This window comes from Ambystoma mexicanum, chromosome 8 (assembly GCF_040938575.1).
Source record: "Ambystoma mexicanum isolate Mex_15411 chromosome 8, UKY_AmexF1_1, whole genome shotgun sequence".
In the NCBI taxonomy this organism is placed as follows: domain Eukaryota; kingdom Metazoa; phylum Chordata; class Amphibia; order Caudata; family Ambystomatidae; genus Ambystoma; species Ambystoma mexicanum.
In genome coordinates, this window is record NC_090929.1 from 839,936,215 (window position 1) to 839,958,614 (window position 22,400).

The 22,400-nt window shown below is 50.1% G+C and overlaps 1 protein-coding gene across 3 annotated transcripts in view; it reads right to left on the reverse strand.

Moving 5' to 3' along the window:
- The window catches only part of CDH23 (cadherin related 23), a 3,939,560-nt gene that overhangs the window by 514,636 nt on the left and 3,402,524 nt on the right, over positions 1 to 22,400 (reverse strand). For all 3 annotated transcript variants that reach the window (XM_069610726.1, XM_069610725.1, XM_069610724.1), the window contains one exon: positions 20,970 to 21,103. In XM_069610726.1, coding sequence (XP_069466827.1) covers positions 20,970 to 21,103 — 134 coding nt within the window. The remainder of the gene's footprint in view (positions 1 to 20,969; positions 21,104 to 22,400) is intronic.

A 22,400-nucleotide genomic window follows, 5' to 3' on the forward strand; every position in this document is an offset into this window, starting at 1 on the left:
TAGGACAGCTTTCCTAACTGTTGTGTCTACAAATTACAGCTGCATTGCTGGGACCTCATTTAATTTTTTTGAGGTTTAAGAAGGAAACCAAGCTTTTTACAAGCCTCATGGGTCTGTTGAAACACTGAAAACTCCCACTCCCAAAAACACTTTTTCACCAGCTAACCATCAAGGTATGGGGGAATTCCTCCACACTCACCAGACTCCGTTTCTATGACAACTTTTATAACTATCTGTTTGACTTCCAGGGTCAGCTCTTCCTGGTAAATCTCCTGTCTTTCTTGTAGGTGTTAATCTGGCCAAATTTGTCAAGAAATTAAGACTATTTTTACCACAAACTGTAGGACCTAATATTCTATAGTCACAGCCACTGCATGCTTTAAAAACGCATCCACCCTGCCTCCCCACAGATTTTGTATTCAATGAGGACACATCACAGCAACTTTCTTAGGGCAGATTCCCCTTGAAAAGCCACAGTTTTGCTAGCCAACTTCTTTTTACCCATGCCTCTCTCAGGTTTCCAGAATGTCTGCCCTCTCACGTGCCCTCTGACAAAAGGAGGCATCTGAAAAGCGTGACAGGGTCAGTGGCCTGACCCTACAAAGATGGAACCCTGCTTAGTCTTTGGTAGGAGGCCTACCAGGATTTTCACCACAGCCAGTCCTGCCCCAGAGGCGTGGTGTGGGAGTTGGGAGGGCCCCAGAATCTATCCCTTCCCATGTCACTGCATGTTTGAAATGAGTACCATATTTTCTTTCCTCAGGTCTGTACTGCACAATGCTGGCCAGTATCTTTCCTTCTTGCCCCGCAGGACTTCAGCATCCAGCATGCCTAACGGCAAGAGAACAAGCAAGCCACCTGGCTGGGGAAGAGTGATAGAGGGGAACTTTTGCACCTCAGAACAATCTGCACAGCAGACCAGCCAAAAGAAATGCCCTACATGACATGGCCAAGCATGAGATAAATGACTTCAGCATCAGAGAGTACACGGGTGCCCCAGCAATTTCAGTGCACTCAGCAAAACCCACAAGGATAATACTCTTTACTACAATGTTTTATTTTTTTATTTATTTTATTGTGCATTTATTAGGCGCTTATACAGTTAGTCAATTCTGTTTCAAAGCAGCCACCGATCAACAGGGAGGCAAAAGGGACTGAAAATCAATGAATACAGTGGAAGATACCTTCCATGCCTTGTGAGTATTCAGAATGTGCATGTGCAGCAAAAGGAGGGGAAGTGGGGGGGAGGGGTGAGGATAAGTGCTGGAATGTCCGTGCTCTTGGGTGAGCCACAGATGAAGTGCATAGTAAGGTAGGTGCTATGTGACCTGGGGCCGCATTGGGTAGAAAGCGCAGGCCTACAGGATTGAGTCTGGTGGGTGCTGAGGCAAGTGCTGAGAGGTAGACAGAGGCTGGGTCTATTGGGTATGGGAGGCCAGGTCCACAAATCACAGTGACTGTGAGATTAGTAGAGGAGGGACGAGGGAAAGGATGAGGTAAAGAGGAGAGGCTTCAGGAGCTTCTGAAATTTGAGGAAGTCCTGCTCAAGACGGAGAGGGAGTGGGAGGTTGTTCCATAAGGGAACCAGATGAAGAAAAAGTAATTGGCCACTGGCGCCCTATTTAGCAAAACTCTTTACACACAAAGAGTTGGTTCCAGAGGACTGCAGAGGTCTAGAGGGGGAGTATTTAGCAAGGGAAAGTTGCCAATAGCGTGGTCCCAAGCCTCAGACAGCCCTGTGGATGATGTAGAGGGATTTGAATTTAATCCGTGCCTCAACCGGGAGCCACTGAAGAGTTCTTAAGGCAGGAGAGATGCGGTCGCTGGATTTAAGGCCAAGGATATTGATATTGATATTTTATTTCTATCACGCTCGCACACAAGTGTTTTAGAGCGCGACAAGGCAAAGGAGGGAACAGGGTAGAATAAAACAACAATCTTACTAGGCCCAGTGACATTGAGAGGTGGAGGGGAAAAGTGCATCGAAGGGGGGAGAAGTGGAAAGTGCGCAGCAAAGGAGAAACAGATAAATAATAATAAATAAATAATTAATAAAGACAACAAACAGTGGTAGTGCAGCCAGCAAGTGGCAAGTGCTGGGTTTAAGGCAGCAGACAGGGTAGGTCTGATAAGTGCAGGTGGACTGTATGGGTACAGATACAGACCCCAGTGCAAGGGGTGGCCCGGAGGCAGTGCGGGAGGGTGGCAGGGTGAGCAGGTACCTGGGCCCGGAGGACAGAGGGTGGCCAGGTTCACGGGCCCAGATCAGCAGGGGAGATCTTCTGCGAAGGCAGAAGCAAAGAGGAAGGTCTTGAGGTGCTTTCGGAACCGGAGATGGTTTTCATCAAGTTTTAGAATGGCAGGGAGGCTGTTCCAGAGGGAGGCCCCAGCCGAAGACAGAAATCTACCCCCAGCTCATTTCTTCGTAAAACGACTGACCCTGAGGGAGTTAGAGGTAGAGGAGCGAAGAGCTCGAGAGGGGAGGTATTTGCGAAGGGATAGCTGAAGGTATAAGTCTTGCTGCCTTATTTTGGATTAGCTGGAGGGGTCATAAAGTGGAAGAGGGAAGATTCAGGAGCAGGCTATTGCAGCAGTCAAGGCTAGAGAGAACCAGGGCTTGGGTAACATTGAGCTTCTGGGGGAAAGTGAGAAAATGGAGAATTCCTTTGAGAAGGAAGAGTTGAAAGTGGGACTTCTTGGCAATGTCCTGAATGTGGGGGGGGGGAGGAGAGAGAGGAGTCGAAGATGATTCCATGGTAAGGATCAGGGGGAGAGCCCATAGAGGATGGCCAGAGTGAGGGGGGAAAAGGGGGAGCAGGGGACCAGTCCCCCATCCAAACCAGAATTGCAACCACATCAGAAAACCCTCACATGAACGGGGGCATTCACTATGATTGTGAATGTATCAGACCACCATTTTCTAGAGCTGGCAGACCCACCTATAAGAATGGGGTGGGGATTAAGAGCCCTTTTCTGTATTTGATCACTTGTAACACCTCCCTTGGGTAAAGGAAAGACAGCGGTTGGCCCGGGGAACCAGGTGAGGGAGAAAACCAATGGAGAGGGTCGGGGGAGGAAAAAAAGAGACACAGGAAACAGGATGGTCTGGGTTATTTGGGTAAGGTTAAATGAAGAGAAAGAAGACCAAGTGGAGGAAATACAGTATTGGAGTATGGAGGAAGATTTCTGAATGAGTGTGCAATGTGAGGTATTGGTTGTGGGGGAGGGATGTACTTGGATTTAAGTGTGTGTGTAAGGTACATGAGTGGGCTAATAGAGTAAGAATAGGAAATGAATGATAAAGTAACTGGAGGGTGAAAGTAGGGTGACTGAGGAAGAAGATGCAGGTGGAGTGTAGTGTAATAGTAGTGTGGAGAGGGGAGTGTAGTAGTAGTGTGAAGACGGCAATATAGCAGTAGTGTGGAGAGAGGAGAGTAGTACTAGTGATAAGAAGGCAGAGTAGTATTGGTGTGCAGAGGAGATTGTAGTAGTGAGGAGAGGGGGAGTAAAAGTAGTGTGGAGAGTGGAGGGTCGTAGTGTGTAGATGCGAGAGCAGTAATAGTGAGTAGAGTATTACTACTGTGGATGGTAGTAGTGTGGAGAGGGGGAGTAGAAGTGGTGTGAAGAAGGGAGTGAGTACTAATAAAGAGGCAGAGTGAGAGAGTAGTAGAGAGTATGATCAGAGGGTGGAGGTAGGTAGTAGAGAGAAAGGAATATTGTAGGGATAGAAGAGGGAGTGTGAAGGAGAGAGAGGAGAGACAGTGGGTAAAAAAGTAGGGAGGCGAGTACGAGGAGGAACGGGGGAGACAGAGAGACATAGGAAGAGAATTAAAAGGGGCATGGAAGTAAAGAACCATGTGGGGCCTTATTGTCTGGATGGTACCGATCCTTACATTACATTGTCTCAGGGAACCTGGGTTAGGGACCACCTAAATTGTTTCTCTATGGAGAGAGAGGGAAAAGGTGTTTGCCTTTAGGCCATCATAACCAGTCAGACTGAACCTTGGACAGTAGGGGTTACTGATCTCTAGAGAATACCCTGAGGGCGAGAGGCACCTGGGATAGGGACGGGATGGTAGGAACTATTAACTTTTCTGCAAATATAAAACCTTGAACTGTCTTTGGGAGTTGGTATGTTCTTGAGGCAATCTGTTAAAAAGGTCATAGACATTGTTGTGCCATGAGCAATGTCTTCAGGGTAACCAAAGCACCCAAAAACCTAGCCGCCTTTCTTGACTCTTTAAATGTATCCAAAGTATGATCCACTTTGTCACCAAAAATGTATCTCCAGTTCAAAACAGTCTCCATGTTCTAGGGAATAATTTGATTGCAAGCCTTAAAGTCGTCAGCCATTACCTTCTCTCAGGTGTGTTCCTCTAATAAGTCTGTGACTGGTTGCCTACAGAGATATGAGGGTACCCCTCAGTGGCCTGTACTTCCTCAAAATGTTTCTATTTATGGTTGGGACAGGTACAGACTTCTCTGAGATATCTATAATCAGATCTGTGACACATGCCAAAAATGGGAGGAATGGCTGTTCGAGCTTTTACATCAAGTCTATAGTTGTATCTGCTTCAACTTGTTCAGTAATGTGCAAAAACTGAATCGACAAGGCTCTGAAAGCCTGCCTCATAAGGCCCATATGGGATGCATTTGGGACCACAGGATCCTGTTAATTGAACACATCCTCAGTTGAGGGGTTCTATGCCACTCACATCCTGCAGATTCCTAAGGATCATCTGAGTGGACAGCTCACTAATGAAGTGCTTAGCTGTCACAAGGCCCCAGCTTGTACCGTGGACTGGACATTTAAAAGTTGAGGAATAATACATCCTGCTTGCCTTCTGTGAAAAATCCCGGGAATTTGTCCCCTCTTTCTAAGGGGGAGCCACTCCATTTAGGACAAGGAGGTGAGCCCGCTAAGCTTAACACCCCCTGGGGGACAGGGATCTCACTAAAGGTGAACCTCCCTTAGCGGATAGGCAATCTCTAAACAGGGATGTGTTATCTTCCATTGTCTCAGGGACCTAATAGTTTGTTGGTTGTATGGGAGTTAAACTGACTTATCAATTCCTTAAAAATGGCTGGTATGGTTTCTGAACCTTTGCCAGCACAGTCCTCAACTCGGAACAGAAAATGGGAGATAAGCTCTCCCCTTTGATGTGTGGAGGATAAAGACCCAATCAGCTTTGGACCTAAAGAGGAAATAATGATGTGTAGCTATAAGGGAGGGGAGACCTCTTCCTAGGAGGTGTGGCAGAGAGAAGCCAGCATACGTCCGATGTGCAGAAGACCCACGGCCAAGCCTGTGGAATGCTCAGCAATCCTGCAGGGGCCAGGACTGGAGAATCCAGAACCACAAGAGACTCCCCCAGTGGAGAACGCCAGAGCAATGAATGAGAGGTGCAATGTTGAATCTGAGCCAAAGGAGACAGAGGTGAGGGCGCACCGGCTCCATCAGATGTGGAACATATGGAGGAAGCTCGAAGGTAGAAACTGCGTCGGCCTACGTGAAGGCCTGCCCAGAGGAGCACCACATAGAAGCAGTAGCCCCACGGAGCTGGGAGGGGGCGGACAAGCAAAACTAGAACCCATGGTGGTGAGAGAGAAACCAGACTCCATGATGAGGTAGGAGAAATCAGACCCCAAGGCAGGGTAGGAGAAACCAGACCCCAAGACGGGGGGAGAATAACCAGGCACCGAGGTGGGGTGAGAGAAACCAGACCTGAAGGCGGGGTGAGAGCAACCAGATGCCAAGGCGGGGCAGAGAGACCATACTCCAAGGTGGCATAAGAGAAAGCAAACACCAAGACGGGGGGAGAATAACCAGACCCCAAGGTGGGGTGAGCGAAACATGATCCCAATGCTAGGTGACAGAAACCAGTCTTCAAGGTGGGTTGAGAGAAACCTGATCCCAAGGCTGGGTGACAGAAACCAGACCCCAAGGTGGGGTGAGAGAAGCCAGACCTCAAGGCACGCTGAGAGCAACCAGTCCCAAGGCATCATTGGAGTAACCAGACCCCAAAGTTGGCTGAGGGGAACCAGTTCCCAGGGCGGCATGAGAAAAACTCCACCCCAAGGTGGGGTGTTAGCAACCAAACCCCAAGGCATAGTGAGCGAGACACGGCCCCAAGGTAGGATGTGAGACCCGAAACCCCAGGGAGGGGAAAAGCCCAGAAGATAACTCACTGTAGAGAGGACCATGTAATTCCTTGGTGGGGAGACCAAGAATACCTACTGCCTACTTACTAGACGGTTCCCATGGGTAGAGAAAAACCTGAGACTGAGACAAAGTGCCTGACAAATCCACAGAGAAAGATACTATTCAACAAGAGACATGCAACCCAAGGAAGGGGAGCTTGAAGAGATACTTGGTGTCCTGATTTGAACTGTGCCAAGGGGCAAGGAGCCCCTTTATTTTGATTAATTTTGATTAAGAATCATCAGGATGGGGTCGAAAACCAGACACCATTCTTTACTTTTGGGCAAAAGTAATTTTTGTACCTTCATTAAAGTTTGGCTCTTTTTAGTTTACAGTGGTAGGGACAGGAATCATACTAGAATAGGTTTCTGGACAGCAGACTTTGATTAATTTGTATGACATCTGACCAGCACTTTTTAGACTCCTTTCCTTACTTTAAGAATAGGGCCGAGAAACATAGGGACAGCTTAAGTTTTTGGTGTTCATACAAAGAACTATGTTACCCAAAATGCCACCTTGTCCTTCTCCTGATTCTGACTTACCACACTCCTAACAGGTATTTTTTCCTGTACATTTCTGTACATTTCATGGTATTTTGATCACTCCTATACTTCTTAATTCTTACTCAAGTTTACTGAATTTGCACCTTCTGCATACACTCCACAAGTTTAATGTATTCACTTCCTTTCAATCTTCTAACATGTTTCAGCACTGTGTGCCACAATTTCCCACTATGTCTATCAGGGATCATAAAGTACTTGTCATTGAGCTTTTTAATATAGGCACACGCGTATTGCACCTTTTACCCTGTTCCAAGCACCTTTGTTTTGGCGAATGGCCGCTGATTAATGTATTTTTTCCCTATTGCTGATAGACCTAGGGAGAGGTTTTTTTAACTGTCTGGAACTAGGTGGAACCTTTGCTGCCCACTATGTTAATGCTGACACCCTATGCTTTTATGGGCATCATAGTTCCACCATTGGTTTCTCTCCCCCGACAGTGAGGCGTCCTGGGAGCTGGATTAGAATCACACCTCCAACACCTTTTTGAATTGGCCTTGTTTATTTTCATTTTATTTGTTATTTTTATTTTCCGGTCATCTAGAACAAAAATATACATACTGTAGACAAAGTGGGGGCAGAGCTTGTGCGTGTCTGGAGCAGGAATGTGCCTCACTGCATGGTAGCAGTGGGGGCGATTTCATCTGTTGAACACCCTTTGATAATTTTCAGTCACATTTTATAATTACAACAGAATTAAAGAAACACACCTTTTTATTGTTATGTTAGCTACTTTTTTGGGCCACCTTTCATTAATTTCTTTCATTTGGATTTTGTGTTGGGTGGCATGACGATGTGACATTGGCACATGGGCCTGGGAATAACAGCATCAGGTCCTCACAATTACTGTACTATCTAAAACCATATTCCCAGTCCAAGCCTCAAAGTACCTTTCGGAAAGTACAACATTCAAAACTCATAGAATTACGCTCTTTGTCAGAGGTAAAACCTGGACTTGGTCTGGAAGATTCAATTATTGATTTGGATGGAGGGAATCTATGAGAAACATAACCTAGAATCCAGGAAGGACACTGGAGAACATACCTCTAACAAAATTTATCCAAAACTGGGTTACCAGCATCTGCCTGAGAAGAACTTCATCTCCCATAATTGCACTCTTCTAGAGAAGGAAAACCCAGACCAGGACAGGGAAACGCATTTACTGATCTGAGAGCAGGAAGGTTATGGGGAGAGCACTGGTCGGAAGGGCGTTAAGCCCTCCAAAGAGGACAGTCATGGGACACTCCTTACCTCTCACATCAAAGATTAAATACCCGCAGTGGCAGAAGAAGTGCATCCATCACCAAGCAGCAACCATACATCCATAGAACTCAGGAGAGACCTGAAAATACAAAGCTAATGTCTCCTCACATCAGCAATCATGATTCAGAGTCTGCCCCCTTCAGCCCCTCATCTATTTAAAATCAATGGAAAAATATTGATACAAAAACACTTGCTAGTGGAACAGTTTCTTGGACCTCCCACACCCCACAGAGGTGAGCCACAACAAGTTCAAAGGTGTTGTTGGGGACCATCTAGCTGGAGGCCTGGAACGAGAGCAGTAGCTGCAGTCCATCTACCAGGCAAAATGTTTTGGAAAGAGATTCATGATGGTAGCTGGCCTATGTGAAGACTTTCTCTCAAATGTCAGAACTACAAAGAACCCTAGGTACTGAGCATGATCAGGCAGGTCACATGACCCCTCCAGCCAATCAGGAAAGAACCCTTCAACCCAAGCCATATATAAGGAGGGAGTTTGCAGGCAAAGGAGGAGCACCAGAGGAAGCTAGAGACACAAGCAGAAGTAGGTGGTGCGGAGCAGGACTAAGGATGCTAGACAGCCATGGCCTGAGTGCAGGAACAAAGGCTGGAGGTGGTGAAGAGGAACAAGGTCTAGAGGAGGAATTTCAGAAAGAATGAGGAGGCGGTGAACACGAACAACGAGGTGGACAGGAGACATTTCACAAGGAATGAGTAAGGGATGATGAACAATAAGGTGGAGAGCAGGAATATAAAGAGGATTAGGAAAAGGTGAAGGTCAACTAGGAGGTGGTGAGGAGGATTATAAGGAAGAGTAGGAGAATGTGGAGACGAGTCAGACATGGTAGATTTGAGGAAGAGAGGAGAAGTACATTAAGGGATAGGTGGAGAAGGGTATTAAGAGAGAGGAGGAGGAGGATACTGGAGGTAAAGAACTTAGAGTTGAATGGGAGGAGCAGACACACTCTAATGTTGAGTGGTATGAGTAATAGAGGTGAGTAGATATGAGCATGTTGTGAGGTATAGAGGACGTGAAAGAGAGGGGAGGATAAGTCAGGAGGTGGAGGTGTATGTTTTAGGGTTGCATGGGGGACGTTGACTGAATTTGCCAAGGAGGCTGTCCGGCGTTGCTTTGCATGTTTGGCTGTGGGATACCTGCTGAGGATGCACATGGTATGTGATGCAAGTAGAGACACAGTGATGTCTTCCTGCTGTATGGCAGGCAGCATAACTGGCCCTTGTACCTTTCCAGGGCCAAACAGTTATTGCCCTTTTCTTCATTTGCCCTTCAATTCAAAACCTGGATGAGAGACACCCCTGGGATCTAACAGTTAAGAAGAGAAAGGAAGGAGCAGGGCTAGGCAGGTGGGTGGTACTTAAGTCATGTGATGTGGATCCATTTGCAGCAATTCTACAACTGCAAAAGAGGATGAATGGCTGCTTAATTAGGGTAAAAAGAGCACCAAAAGAGGTAAGTATCAAATAATAAGCAGTGAGTGACTAGTGGCCGATACTTAGGTCACGTGACCTAGATCTACTTCACCAGCTCAGTAACTGCGCAAGAAAACAGGCTGGAATGCTGCTTAAGTAGTGAAAAAAGAGTCAATAATATCAAGTTTGTGTTTTCAAGTGTGAGGCAGACTGCAAGAGCTAGAGTAAATTTGATTTAACTCTGTGGGACAAAAACAACAGCATTAAGAGGTTCACTGTTGCCAAGGGTTTTATATGTTTTTTTAATGTGCTAGCACTTTGCCTCTACACTAAGACACTTAGGGGCCGATTCATGGAACAAACGTGCGCCGAAAATCTTTGCGCAAGCAGGCGCAAGCGCAAAAAAACAGGTGCACGTGCACGCGTGCAATTCATGGAAGTCCCTGCGCGTGTTTTCCTCGGGATGTGCGCCAAACCCGTGCATGGCGCACACGTCACTGCAACATCCCGAAAGGCGTGCGCGACGCCCACAGTGAAAGCACACAACCTCGGCGCATACACCAGAAAGTGGGCGGAACACGGGGCGTAACGCGCGGAATGGGGAACAACGCGCGAAAATAAGGGCATAACTGGGGATTTACTGCAGGGAAGCAGACGGAACGCCCACACGCACTCGAACCACACGTATTCATGGAATCGAATAGGGCAAAGCCACGCACAGCCAAAGACACGCACAAGCCGAAACACGTCCGCCACACGAAGGCAGGCGGTAGCGTCCAAGCGCATTACAAAAGTGGCAACATACAGCAATTGGGCCTGTGCGAGCGGGGCACATGTATTTCGGGGGTGCGCGGGAAGTTACACACGCGATTGAGCAGGGTACGTGTATTTCGGGGGTGCGCGGGAAGTTACACACGCGATTGAGCGGGGTACGTGTATTTCGGGGGTGCACGGGAAGTTACACACGCGATTGAGCGGGGTACGTGCATATCAGGGGTGCACGGAAAGTATCACACGCAATTCCATCAGGGTACATGTATTACAGGGGTGCGCGGGAAGTTCCACACGCGAATGTCCAGGCTACGTGTATTTCGGGGTGCGCGGGAATTTTCACACGCGATTCCATCAGGGTACGTGTATTACAGGGGTGCGCGGGGAGCACCACACGTGAATTGCACGTGTGGGTCCTCCCAGGTGTTCCCTCTACACCCTCCACGGCCCTGCAGGTGACTCACACCACAGGGGCCTACCCTGCACATGTCCTGTAGGCACCCCATCCACCATGGCCATGCCCCCCAGCCAACCCACATGTCAACTTGCACTACTGCCCACCAACGCATGTCCCCCTGAACCCCCAGCCACCAGGGGCACCCTCCACCAGGCCCCCACCCATGTCTCCCACCACCCCCACCCCCCAGCACTGTGGGGCACCTGCCAGCAGGCCCCCACCCATGTCCAACTCATGTCCCCACCACCCCTACCCCCCAGCACTGTGGGACACCTGCCAGCAGGCCCCCACCCATGTCCAACTCATGTCCCCACCACCCCCACCCCCCAGCACTGTGGGGCACCTGCCAGCAGGCCCCCACCCATGTCCAACTCATGTCCCGACCACCCCCACTCCCCAGCACTGTGGGGCACCTGCCAGCAGGCCCCCACCCATGTCCAACTCATGTTCCCCACCCCCCCCAACCGCCAGCACTGTGGGGCACCTGCCAGCAGGCCCCCACCCATGTCTCCCACCACCCCCCAGCAGTGCAGGGGCACCCTCCACCAGGCCCCCACCCATGTCCAACTCATGTTCCCCACCACCCCCACCCCCCAGCACTGTGGGGTGCCTGCCAGCAGACCCCCACCCATGTCTCCCACCACCCCCACCCCCCAGCAGTGCAGGGGCACCCTCCACCAGGCCCCCACCCATGTCCAACTCATGTTCCCCACCACCCCCACCCCCCAGCACTGTGGGGCACCTGCCAGCAGGCCCCCACCCATGTCCAACTCATGTCCCCACCACCCCTACCCCCCAGCACTGTGGGGCACCTGCCAGCAGGCCCCCACCCATGTCCAACTCATGTTCCCCACCACCCCCACCCACCAGCACTGTGGGGCACCTGCCAGCAGGCCCCCACCCATGTCCAACTCATGTCCCCACCATCCCCACCCCCCAGCACTGTGGGGCACCTGCCAGCAGGCCCCCACCCATGTCTCCCACCACCCCCACCCCCCAGCAGTGCAGGGGCACCCTCCACCAGGCCCCCACCCATGTCTCCCACCACCCCCACCCCCCAGCACTGTGGGGCACCTGCCAGCAGGCCCCATGTTCCCCAGCCAACATGTCATCACAATCTAGATCCCTGGTCCCTATGGTCAGCCTCCAAATGCAAAACACCCACCCAAGTATTGCATCCACCCACTCAGAAATGGCAATTACATGACAGAACACCAATTGCAAGTTTCGAAACAAACACATGTCCCTCACATACACCCAATGGGTGTCAGTGAATTTCAAAACGCATATCATGATATACATGAAACCAATGAGATGATACTACACATTGAAGTTCGATAAAAAAATATGTATTAAAGGAAACATAAATAGATTCAAAAATAAAGAAACAGAAATGGGAATGTACAAAAATGAAAAGAAGCATGTCCGTGAAAAAAAGCAAAACCAAAAATCATAATCCAAAGTAATGGTGTCCAAAGTCACTGTCCACAAAAGAAAATCCAATGGGAAATAATAATTGAAAGCCATTGCTCCATGGGTAAATTGTGAAAGAAAAAGAAAATCCAACAGTGAACTATGTACAGACGAACAAGCCAGGGTCCATTATCCCAACAAAAGAAATGAAACCTATCTAACAACACTAACTAATAAAATAAACTATATACAAAAAAGTGGCCAATGTCCAAAAGGTCCAAAATAAATCAAAAAACAAAGGAAACCTAACACTACCTACATAACTATGTACAAGGGCAGCGGGCTAGTCTGACGGCTCACTTTTGGATGTCCCGGGCCAGGGCATCATCGAACTCCTGCTCAATGTCCCGGAGGCGGTCCTCCTCCATGGCCCCGAGGGTCCGCAGGGCCGTCGACGTATCCACCTCCAACCCCCTTCGGATTGCCTCGAGGCACTCGGCCCGCCTCAGGGCCTTCCGCATGGAGTTCTCCGCCCAGACCATTGTGAGCCGTGCCTCTTCCGCCCGCTGCCGCTCCGCATCTATGGCGTGGGCCAACCGCTGCCACACAGAAGACACTCCCTGTCCTGGGTCCTCCTGCCCTCCGGCCGATGCCTGCCCCTCCGATGTTGAAGGCCCCGAGCCTTCATGGCTCCCACCACGTTGCTGCTGCTGCTGTGCCTCTGCCCGTGCACTGCCTCCTGCTGCCTGCACATCCTCTGCCGGCTGGGGTGCAGTCGTTGATGTGGCCACCCCTGCTGGACGTCTGACTCGCGACTGTGGCAGGGATGCCTCCTCCACCAGCCTGACCGCACCGTCAGAGGCAGCTCCACAGGGCACCCAGGTGACTGATGGGTGGGAAGATGGCACGGAGGAGGACTGGCGCGTAGGAGGTTCAGTTGAGGAGGGGGTCGTAGCAAGCCCCATCAAACAGAGGAATCCGGTCTGGGTGACCTGTCCCAGCAGGCTGACGTGGTCAACGAGCCATTCGAGATGATGTGCAGTCTCCTCATGAAAAGACTGCAGGTCACCTTGCATGGCCCGTTGACGCAACGCCACACCAGTCAGGACAGGCTCAACCTGGACCCGTATAGCCACGTCCGCAGGCAGAGGAAGGCCAGTTGTCGTTTGCTCATACCCTGCCTGAAAACGGGTCTGGACGTAGGCATCCCTGCTGGTGCAAGATGATGCAGGGACAGGATCAGAGACAGGATTGCACACAGGCACCTCCGCGGCGGCCTGTGCTGCCTCCTGTCCCTGGTCCTGCACTGCACGACTAGCACCAGTGGGATCCCCACCTCCAGACCCCGTCTCTGTTGCTTGCACGGCCTCCTCCTCCACCAAACCCCCCACCAACCTGGATGACTCCGTGCCATCTTCCCCCGTTGGGCCCTGTGGGGTCCCAGCTGCCCCTTCTGCTGCCGAGGAGTCCAACTCCAACCTCCGCCTCTTGGACCTCCCCCCGGCAGCTGCGGCCTGGGACGCGGCACCGGACTCCTCACTCCCGGACGAGATGACAACATGGGAGGGGAGCCAGGCCTTGCGTCTCTGGCTGGCGATGGGATCCCACCGCTGTGCTCCACAGCACCTTCTCCGCCCTCTTCATCAGTTGACGCTGCAGACAGGGAGAAATAAAACACAGGCATCAGGGCACTGTACAATGGACACATACACACATGACAGTTGTAAATGAGTGGCATTGGCAAACCTCAGACATGCCATCACAATCCCCAACACACATGTCATTTCAACTCGCACACATGAGCCATACCACAGCCATATCGCAACTGCCAGCATCATCCATACACATACAAAAGCATGAGCAGTCAAAGCTGAGCCAGACATCACATGCAACACAGGAAGTGCACCACACATGTACACACATCACCACACATGCATGCATGTGTACACCTCTGCCAAGTGTCGCAGTGTTCAGATGGGCATCCATGTCACATCTGCCAATCAGGCTTCCACATCCCGCTGTCACATGCATCCATGTTGCATCACTGTTGCACCCTTGTCAAATACACACAAATGCACATGTACACATTGCTGATACATGCAGCTGAAAACAACATACATGCGTGACATCACGGACATGTCTACTTACATACACACTCATCCAAACATGTGTGCCCACACAACTGCATTTGGCATGCAAGCCTACACACACAAGCACCATCCATGTCTCACACATTACAGCCCTCGCATGTGTTAGCCACACGGCCCTGTACACCCCCACCCATACTCGACCCTATACAAACAGATGTGCAACCTGCACACTACTGAAACATCACCACACGCACAGCTCACAATCAGGATGCATGTACACTTACCGCTCGACTCCAGACGGGTCTGCCTCTCAAGGACCTGGACGTGGAGCGCTGGGGATATGCGTTCCAAGACCCTCATCTGATCTTCCGACAAATGGCCCCGGCGCACCTTGGCATCCGCTGCCTTCAAGAGGCGCCGGGCCTTGTTCAGGGTCCTGGACCTGAAGTCCTCCCAGCGCTTCTTGACATGTTGGAAGTCGCGGACTGGCACCCCCTCCGCGTTGATGGCAGTCATGATGTCAGTCCAGATCCGAGTCCGTCCTTCCTTGTCGGTGCGGGAACTTCCGAAGAGGGCATCATACTACCCCAGGACTTGCTCCACCAGGACACCAACTTCGGTGGCACTGAAGCTGGTGCCCCTCTGCCTCTCTGGCCGGGGGTTGTCAGTGGTGCCAGATGTTGCAGTGCCCGACATGACAACCCCAGAGGCAGGAGTGGTTGGGCAACTGGGTCCTGGGGCTGGGCTGTGGAGCGATGGAATCCCAGTCGGGAGTCTTCGGTTCCAGCAGGGGTGTTCACAGCAACAGCACCCCTGGCTGATGTGCAGGCAGCAAATGGCAGGGCACGTGGGCAGCAGGCAGTCAGGCAGCAGCAGATGGCAGGTGGGAGCGTGCTCGGGGCTCTGGGGGGCAGTGATTCGGCCTTCTGGGCAGGAGCGTGGTCTTCCGTGTGCTTACGCGTGGCCAGCTTGATACGGAGTGAATTGGCACGTGAAAATCCTGCACGTCTGCGTGTAATTCGAAGAAAGGCCCTTAGCGCGTATGCACGTCAGCACGCATATGCGATTTCATTGGACCAAAGGCCCTTAGCGCGTGAGCGCGTCTGTGATGTGACGCGCGCGGGTGTTTCCCTCATTACATGTGATGACCAACCGAAGTTGGTGTCCTGGTGGAGCAAGTCCTGGGGCAGTATGATGCCCTCTTCGGAAGTTCCCGCGCCGACAAGGAAGGACGGACTCGGATCTGGACTGACATCGTGACTGCCATCAACGCGGAGGGGGTGCCAGTCCGCGATGGGTGTTTTGCATTTGGAGGCTGACCATAGGGACCAGTGATCTAGATTGTGATGACATGTTGGCTGGGGAACATGAGTCGGGGCCTGCTGGCAGGTGGCCCACAGTGCTGGGGGGTGGGGGTGGTGGGAGACATGGGTGGGGGCCTGGTGGAGGGTGCCCCTGCACTGCTGGGGTGTGGGGGTGATGGGAGACATGGGTGGGGGCCTGGTGGAGGGTGCCCCTGCACTGCTGGGGGGTGGGGGTGGTGGGGACATGAGTTGGACATGGGTGGGGGTCTGCTGGCAGGTGCCCCACAGTGCTGGGGGTGGTGGGGAACATGAGTTGGACATGGGTGGGGGCCTGCTGGCAGGTGCCCCACAGTGCTGGGGGCTGGGGGTGGTGGGGACATGAGTTGGACATGGGTGGGGGCCTAGTGGAGGGTGCCCCACAGTGCTGGGGGGTGGGGGTGGTGGGGACATGAGTTGGACATGGGTGGGGGCCTGCTGGCAGGTGCCCCACAGTGCTGGGGGGTGGGGGTGGTGGGAGACATGGGTGGGGGCCTGGTGGAGGGTGCCCCTGCACTGCTGGGGGGTGGGGGGGTGGGGACATGAGTTGGACATGGGTGGGGGCCTGCTGGCAGGTGCCCCTGCACTGCTGGGGGGTGGGGGTGGTGGGGAACATGAGTTGGACATGGGTGGGGGCCTGGTGGAGGGTGCCCCTGCACTGCTGGGTGGTGGGGGTGGTGGGAGACATGGGTGGGGGCCTGGTGCAGGGTGCCCCTGCACTGCTGGGGGGTGGGGGTGGTGGGAGACATGGGTGGGGGCCTGGTGGAGGGTGCCCCTGGTGGCTGGGGGTGCAGGGGGACATGCGTTGGTGGGCAGTAGTGCAAGTTGACATGTGGGTTGGCTGGGGGTCATGGCCATGGTGGATGGGGTGCCTGCAGGACATGTGCAGGGTAGGCCCCTGTGGTGTGAGCCACCTGCAGGGGCCATGGAGGGTGTAGAGGGAACACCTCGGAGGACCCACACGTGCAATTCACGTGTTGTGCTCCCCGCGCACCCCTGTAATACACGTACCCTGATGGAATCGCGTGTGAAACTTCCCGCGCACCCCGAAATACACGTAGCCTGGACATTCGCGTGTGGAACTTCCCGCGCACCCCTGGAATACACATACCCTGCTGATGTCGAGTGTGAAACTTCCCGCGCACCCCGAAATACACGTAGCCTGGACATTCGCGTGTGGAACTTCCCGCGCACCCCTGGAATACACGTACCCTGCTGATATTGCGTGTGAAACTTCCCGCGCACCCCGACATACACGTGGCCAGGACATTCGCGTGTGGAACTTCCCGCGCACCCCTGATATACACGTACCCTGCTGAATTCACGTGTGAAAATTCCCGCGCACCCCTGATGTACACGTACCCTGATGGAATCGCGTGTTGAACTTCAAGCGCACCCCTGTAATACACGTACCCTGCTGAAATCGCGTGTGGGAATTCCCGCGCACCCCTGGAATACACGTACCCTGCTGATGTCGGGTGTGAAACTTCCCGCGCACCCCGAAATACACGTAGTCTGGACATTCGCATGTGGAACTTCCCGCGCACCCCTGGAATACACGTACCCTACTGATATCGCGTGTGAAACTTCCCGCGCACGCCGAAATACACGTAGCCTGGACATTCGCGTGTGGAACTTCCCGCGCACCCCTGGAATACACGTACCCTGCTGATATCGCGTGTTAAACTTCAAGCGCACCCCCGAAATACACATAGCCTGGACATTCGCGTGTGGAACTTCCAGCGCACCCCTGGAATACACGTACCCTGCTGATGTCGCGTGTGAAACTTCCCGCGCACCCCGAAATACACGTAGTCTGGACATTCGCGTGTGGAACTTCCCACGTACCCCTGATATACACGTACCCTGCTGAATTCACATGTGAAAATTCCCGCGCACCCCTGATGTACACGTACCCTGATGGAATCGCGTGTGGAACTTCTCGCGCACCCCTGTAATACACGTACCCTGCTGAAATCGCGTGTGGGACTTCCCGCGCACCCCTGGAATACACGTACCCTGCTGATATCGTGTGTGAAACTTCCCGCGCACCCCGAAATACACGTAGCCTGGACATTTGCGTGTGGAACTTCCCGCGCACCCCTGAAATACACGTACCCTGCTGAAATCGCGTGTGAAACTTCCCCCGCACCCCTGAAATGCACGTACCCAGCTGAAATGACGTGAGGTACTTCTCGCGCACCCCAGTGATACACGTAGCCCGCTTGCCGTGCTGGTACAGGGTTAGCGCAGCCCTTTGCGCTGGATTGGGGATTTTGATGGCTTTTCCCTGCGCGAGAGGCGTTCTTGGGGGCGTAACTGGCGCTGCTGCAGGGTCGCTGCCCACTGTGCGCCACGGCTGGTTTTGGTAGCTGGAATCCATGAATATGCTGTGCGCGGAAATGGGTTTTGACGCACGCGGCTGGCGCAGGGATTTGCACGCGCACACTGTGCGCCAGCCGCGTGCACCACTTGTGCACTGAATTCTATGAATTACCCCCTTAGTTTGATTGGGCTATGTTCTTGAATCTGTGTGGTAGTAAGACTAAGGGGAGTGTCCCTCAACAGGTTCCTTTGAGGAAAACATAGGAGGGAGTTTTAACTACCCTCATATTAAGACTATTGAATGAATGAATGCACGAGTTTCACAGGGAGATGTGGTCTGTCAAGGATAGGTTAGGATTGAGGAAGGTTCAGTCCTCCCTAGAAAACTGAAGAGTCTTTTGTGAATATATGGATGTCTCTCAAGGGAGCGCTTGTTGCTCTCCATTGAATTGGTTTTCAGAGTTTGGAATATAAAAATACTGTGATCTGGATGGGTGAACGCATTTTGCTTCACAGTGAGCGACCCTATTAAGCAACTCAGTCCAGCAAATCCACAGATTAGGAATAAAAAGATTAACTGGGATGGGTGGATCAAGTCTGGCACAGACAAAATAGGTGATGATTCCCTGCTGTTGTTTGAGTCTCCTAAGTTTAAGTACAAGCTGCCCCACGGAAAGATGCTCACTTGAGGAACTTTGCGTCCTTCCTGACAGATTAGCTCACATAATGAAAGTTACGTGTGCAGACCAAGTGGCAGTAACGGTATTACAGTTCAGTGGTATCTCTGCGTATTTACCACTGAGATGCCACCGGATTCGCAATGAGCCAATTTCTTATAAAGGTTTTCAATCAGCTTGCTTGAAATAGAGAGGTTTTTGCTTTTGAGTATGTTGTTTAGTCTATAGTGATGTAAGGAAAGAGTGATGGAACAATTGATGGGCAGAAATTATTTGAGTTCACTCCTCAAAGATTAGTGACCGACAAAGTAAAGTATTTGACTGGCTTCTACAAACCCCAAATTAAGGAGATAATAATAGAATGAAGCTTTGCAAAGAAAATATGTTGCACAAGATGGTGCGAAAAAAAGGTAGAATTGTGGAAGAACGTTATCTTGTCACAACTAATAGGAAACTAATATGACCATGAAGGGGAAAAGGCAAGTTTTGGCATGCCTTTAAATGTTCTCTCACTTTTACCAAAATGACCTCAAAAATATGGGCTCTCCATTCAGAGGGATAAGCAGACAGTTTTTAACTCCAAATTAATCGACCCAAGTGCACCAGTAGGGTGACTGATAATGGGGTAAACTAACTGTGAGAACTTGTCTTTTGTCCTTATTTGGCTTATACCCAGCCATGTTCCCAAATAGCTCAACCATCCTACAAACAGTTGCTATGGTGATGCAATTGACAAAGCCAACATTTCTTGGATTTTCTTTCCAAGCAGGTAGCACTCTCTCCGTCCAGCAACAGACTGTCGCATTCAATCTTTGTGATTTGTGCACACCAAGTCACACATGCAGAGTCCCAGCTTTTGTACTAGATGACAATTGAACTAGATCTACGTTGAGAATCGTTATTAGTGTTACAGGTTTTAGACCTTACCACGCTTCACTGATTTCCCTTCAGAATCCAGGGCTTTAGTCAAGATTGGTGGTTGTATGGATGTTAGCGCATTTGTTTTGCTGAATGGCAACTTAGCTTAATTATTTTTTACTGATTTTGCTACTTTTTGTTTACCACAAACAGCAGGGGGGAGAACCTCCCAGACTCCCTGTTCCACCTCCCACTAAATACCTTACTCTAAATTACCAGTTATCTGTTTGTGGTAATATATCGTGGCAATACATGTGGCAAAAACATAATGCTAAGCTGCCATTCAGCAAAAGCGATGTATACCAGATTGGTTGCGTAGTGTATGTGCACCAATCCTCTTTCATTATACTGGGCGGGAAAACTGATTGTTTCTGGAGGTGTTGGGTGATCCAGGAGACATTAATCTCATGGCTCGGGGTCCCAGGTTTGTTCAGGAATACTACTTTATCTACGCCTTTTGTCAAATAAAAAATAGTTTCTGGGACTCACTCCCATTCAAAGTTGTGGAGTTTTAGGGTGTGATTAAAAGCCCACCTCTTTGTTTTATATTGGATTTTATATTTTATTTGTAAGAAAGATTCTATATTTGCTATCTCTGTTGATTTATAAGAATGTTATGACTGTATATTCAAATTTTGTAAAGAGCTTGGTTTCACCATTCTCGTATGTGCCTTATCAATAGGCTACTAAAATAAAGAACAATATTATAGATTGGATATGAGCTAGAATTGTAGAATACTTGACAAGGCAATGTGGGAGGACACACCTGCAGATTAGTCTGTGTAACCTATGTTGTTATCTGAAAGCAAGTAATATAGAGACAAGTGCCATAGATGGGGTAATACAAGTCTACAACGGCCTTCCAGGCCAAGCCTAAAGCAGGGCAGGGAAAAGAAAGCAAGGGTCTTGGCGAATGCTCAGGACAATTATCACCCTTCTTCACCCACCATCAAGACACTTGTCGCTGTAAGCACTACAGGGAATCTTCCTGGCTGCTAAGATATTATAATTATTTTAAGGAAATAAGGTCTGTGCTTAACCCCTTAAGTGCCAGGCTCTTATGCAAGTCTATGCAAAAAGGACAAGCATACTCGTCCTTGGCACTTAATTACAAACCAAAATTGCCACCATGGAAAATAGTAAAGGGACTAAGTGCCTTTAGTATGTCTATGGTGACCATGACAGGGGGTATATGATGGTGGTCGGCAAGTTACAGAACCCAGTACGGCGAGGTATGTAGGGCTGGAGGCGTGAGGGAAAACGGTAGGAGACAGGGGGTCGGAGGAAATAAGAGTTGTCACAGGAGCATTTGGGCCACAAGCCCAGGAACACAGGGATGAGGGCTGAGGAACACATGGTGGACCTGGGGAAGAGGCTGCTATGGCAAAGAGGAAAAACTGACAGTTTTTGGCTGATTCAACCCACGTGCATAGTCGCTGGATTTTTGGGCATTTCTCTCCCCCAGGTGCTAATATTAGTAGATCAAGAATGTATGAAATATCATATTGGGAAGTCTGGTACTTACCGTGGAGCTGAATGGAGGAATCCCTCTATCTTTGGCCATAATTGTGATATTGTAGAAGTCTATATTCTCTCGGTCCAATTCATAGTCTTTTATAACTCGCAGGTCCCCTTCAACAGGAGAAACCACAAACTCACCTAGAGAAAAGAAAACAACAAGGCTGAGTGTATTAAATTGTACTTCACCCGCAGTCATCTCAGCTAAAAGAGAAGAGTAGAAACTGGAGTCTGTTCCTGGTAGTGAACAATCAAAATGGCAATTATCATAACCTAACGTCCATTGAAAACAATTGAATTTGCAAGAGCTAATAGCACAGTCTGTGTTAAAACCCCATACTGATGACATATGATATACGACATAGGACTTTAACAAAAGCATCGTGGTTGATTACATCCTGTACCTAAAGAAAGGAGCACATACACTATAGCTGGTGACATACAATGTTGAGTCCAGCAGTCTTCTCGGAAAGCTTTTCTGATGGTGCCATTAATGTACCTGATGGTGGCAACAAGAAAAAGAAGTAGCAACAGATAGAGTGTGACACTTAAACATTAATAGAAGTGACAGTTTGATGTAATCATTATATCAAGGTTTACTATAGGTTTAGGTGACAACCATCAAGACCGAAAAGCCTTTGACTTTGTCATTATAAAAATAAATGTATTGATAACAGTTTTGTATTTGATCTTGAAATGATGGTGAAAAGAAAATAGCAAGCACTTCGTATCCATTGAGCATAGGTGTTTTAGTTGCCCAGTGTCTGGTGCGAGTAGTTCATCAAGTCTTGTATTTGTTATTGCATTCTGGCCAATATTGTTTTGTCATTTTCAAGATGTTATAGTGCTATAAATCAGAGCCATAACCAGAGGGCTTTGTTGTGGGACAGGTGACCACCACACACGTTTGTGGTTCTGAGTTAAATGGGAAGGTCTACACCTAGGGACAAGGCCACTTAGCACATGATAGAGCCACAACAGAGCTGCTCTATAAGGGATACAATGCTATTAGAGCATGTGCCTGGAGATAAAAGGGTAGACGCACATGTGGCTCCCTGTTGCAGAGCTTGTCCTTGCTCCTTTCCCAGTGCATATCACAAAGAGAAGTTTGGGATTCAGCCAATTAAAGCCTGCAGTCGAAGCTTGCTGATTGGCTGGAGAGCTAGAAAAAATGAGAAGAACAGAAGAGAAGCATGGATTGCAGGCCGGTACTTAGAGGCTGGATTGTACACTTTCTGATTCTCTAATGAGAGGCATTGTCCCCGGTGACTGTGTCCATTTACTTCCCTCCACAACTTAGACAGAATGTCCCTCAAAGCCAGCCCATTGTAAGAAGCTCACTGTTTCCCGTCAAACCTAATTTCTTATCTAGTTACATGTTTTGTGATCAAAACAGCATTGTATCCAGTATGTATATATAGAGTCGCAACTCAATAGC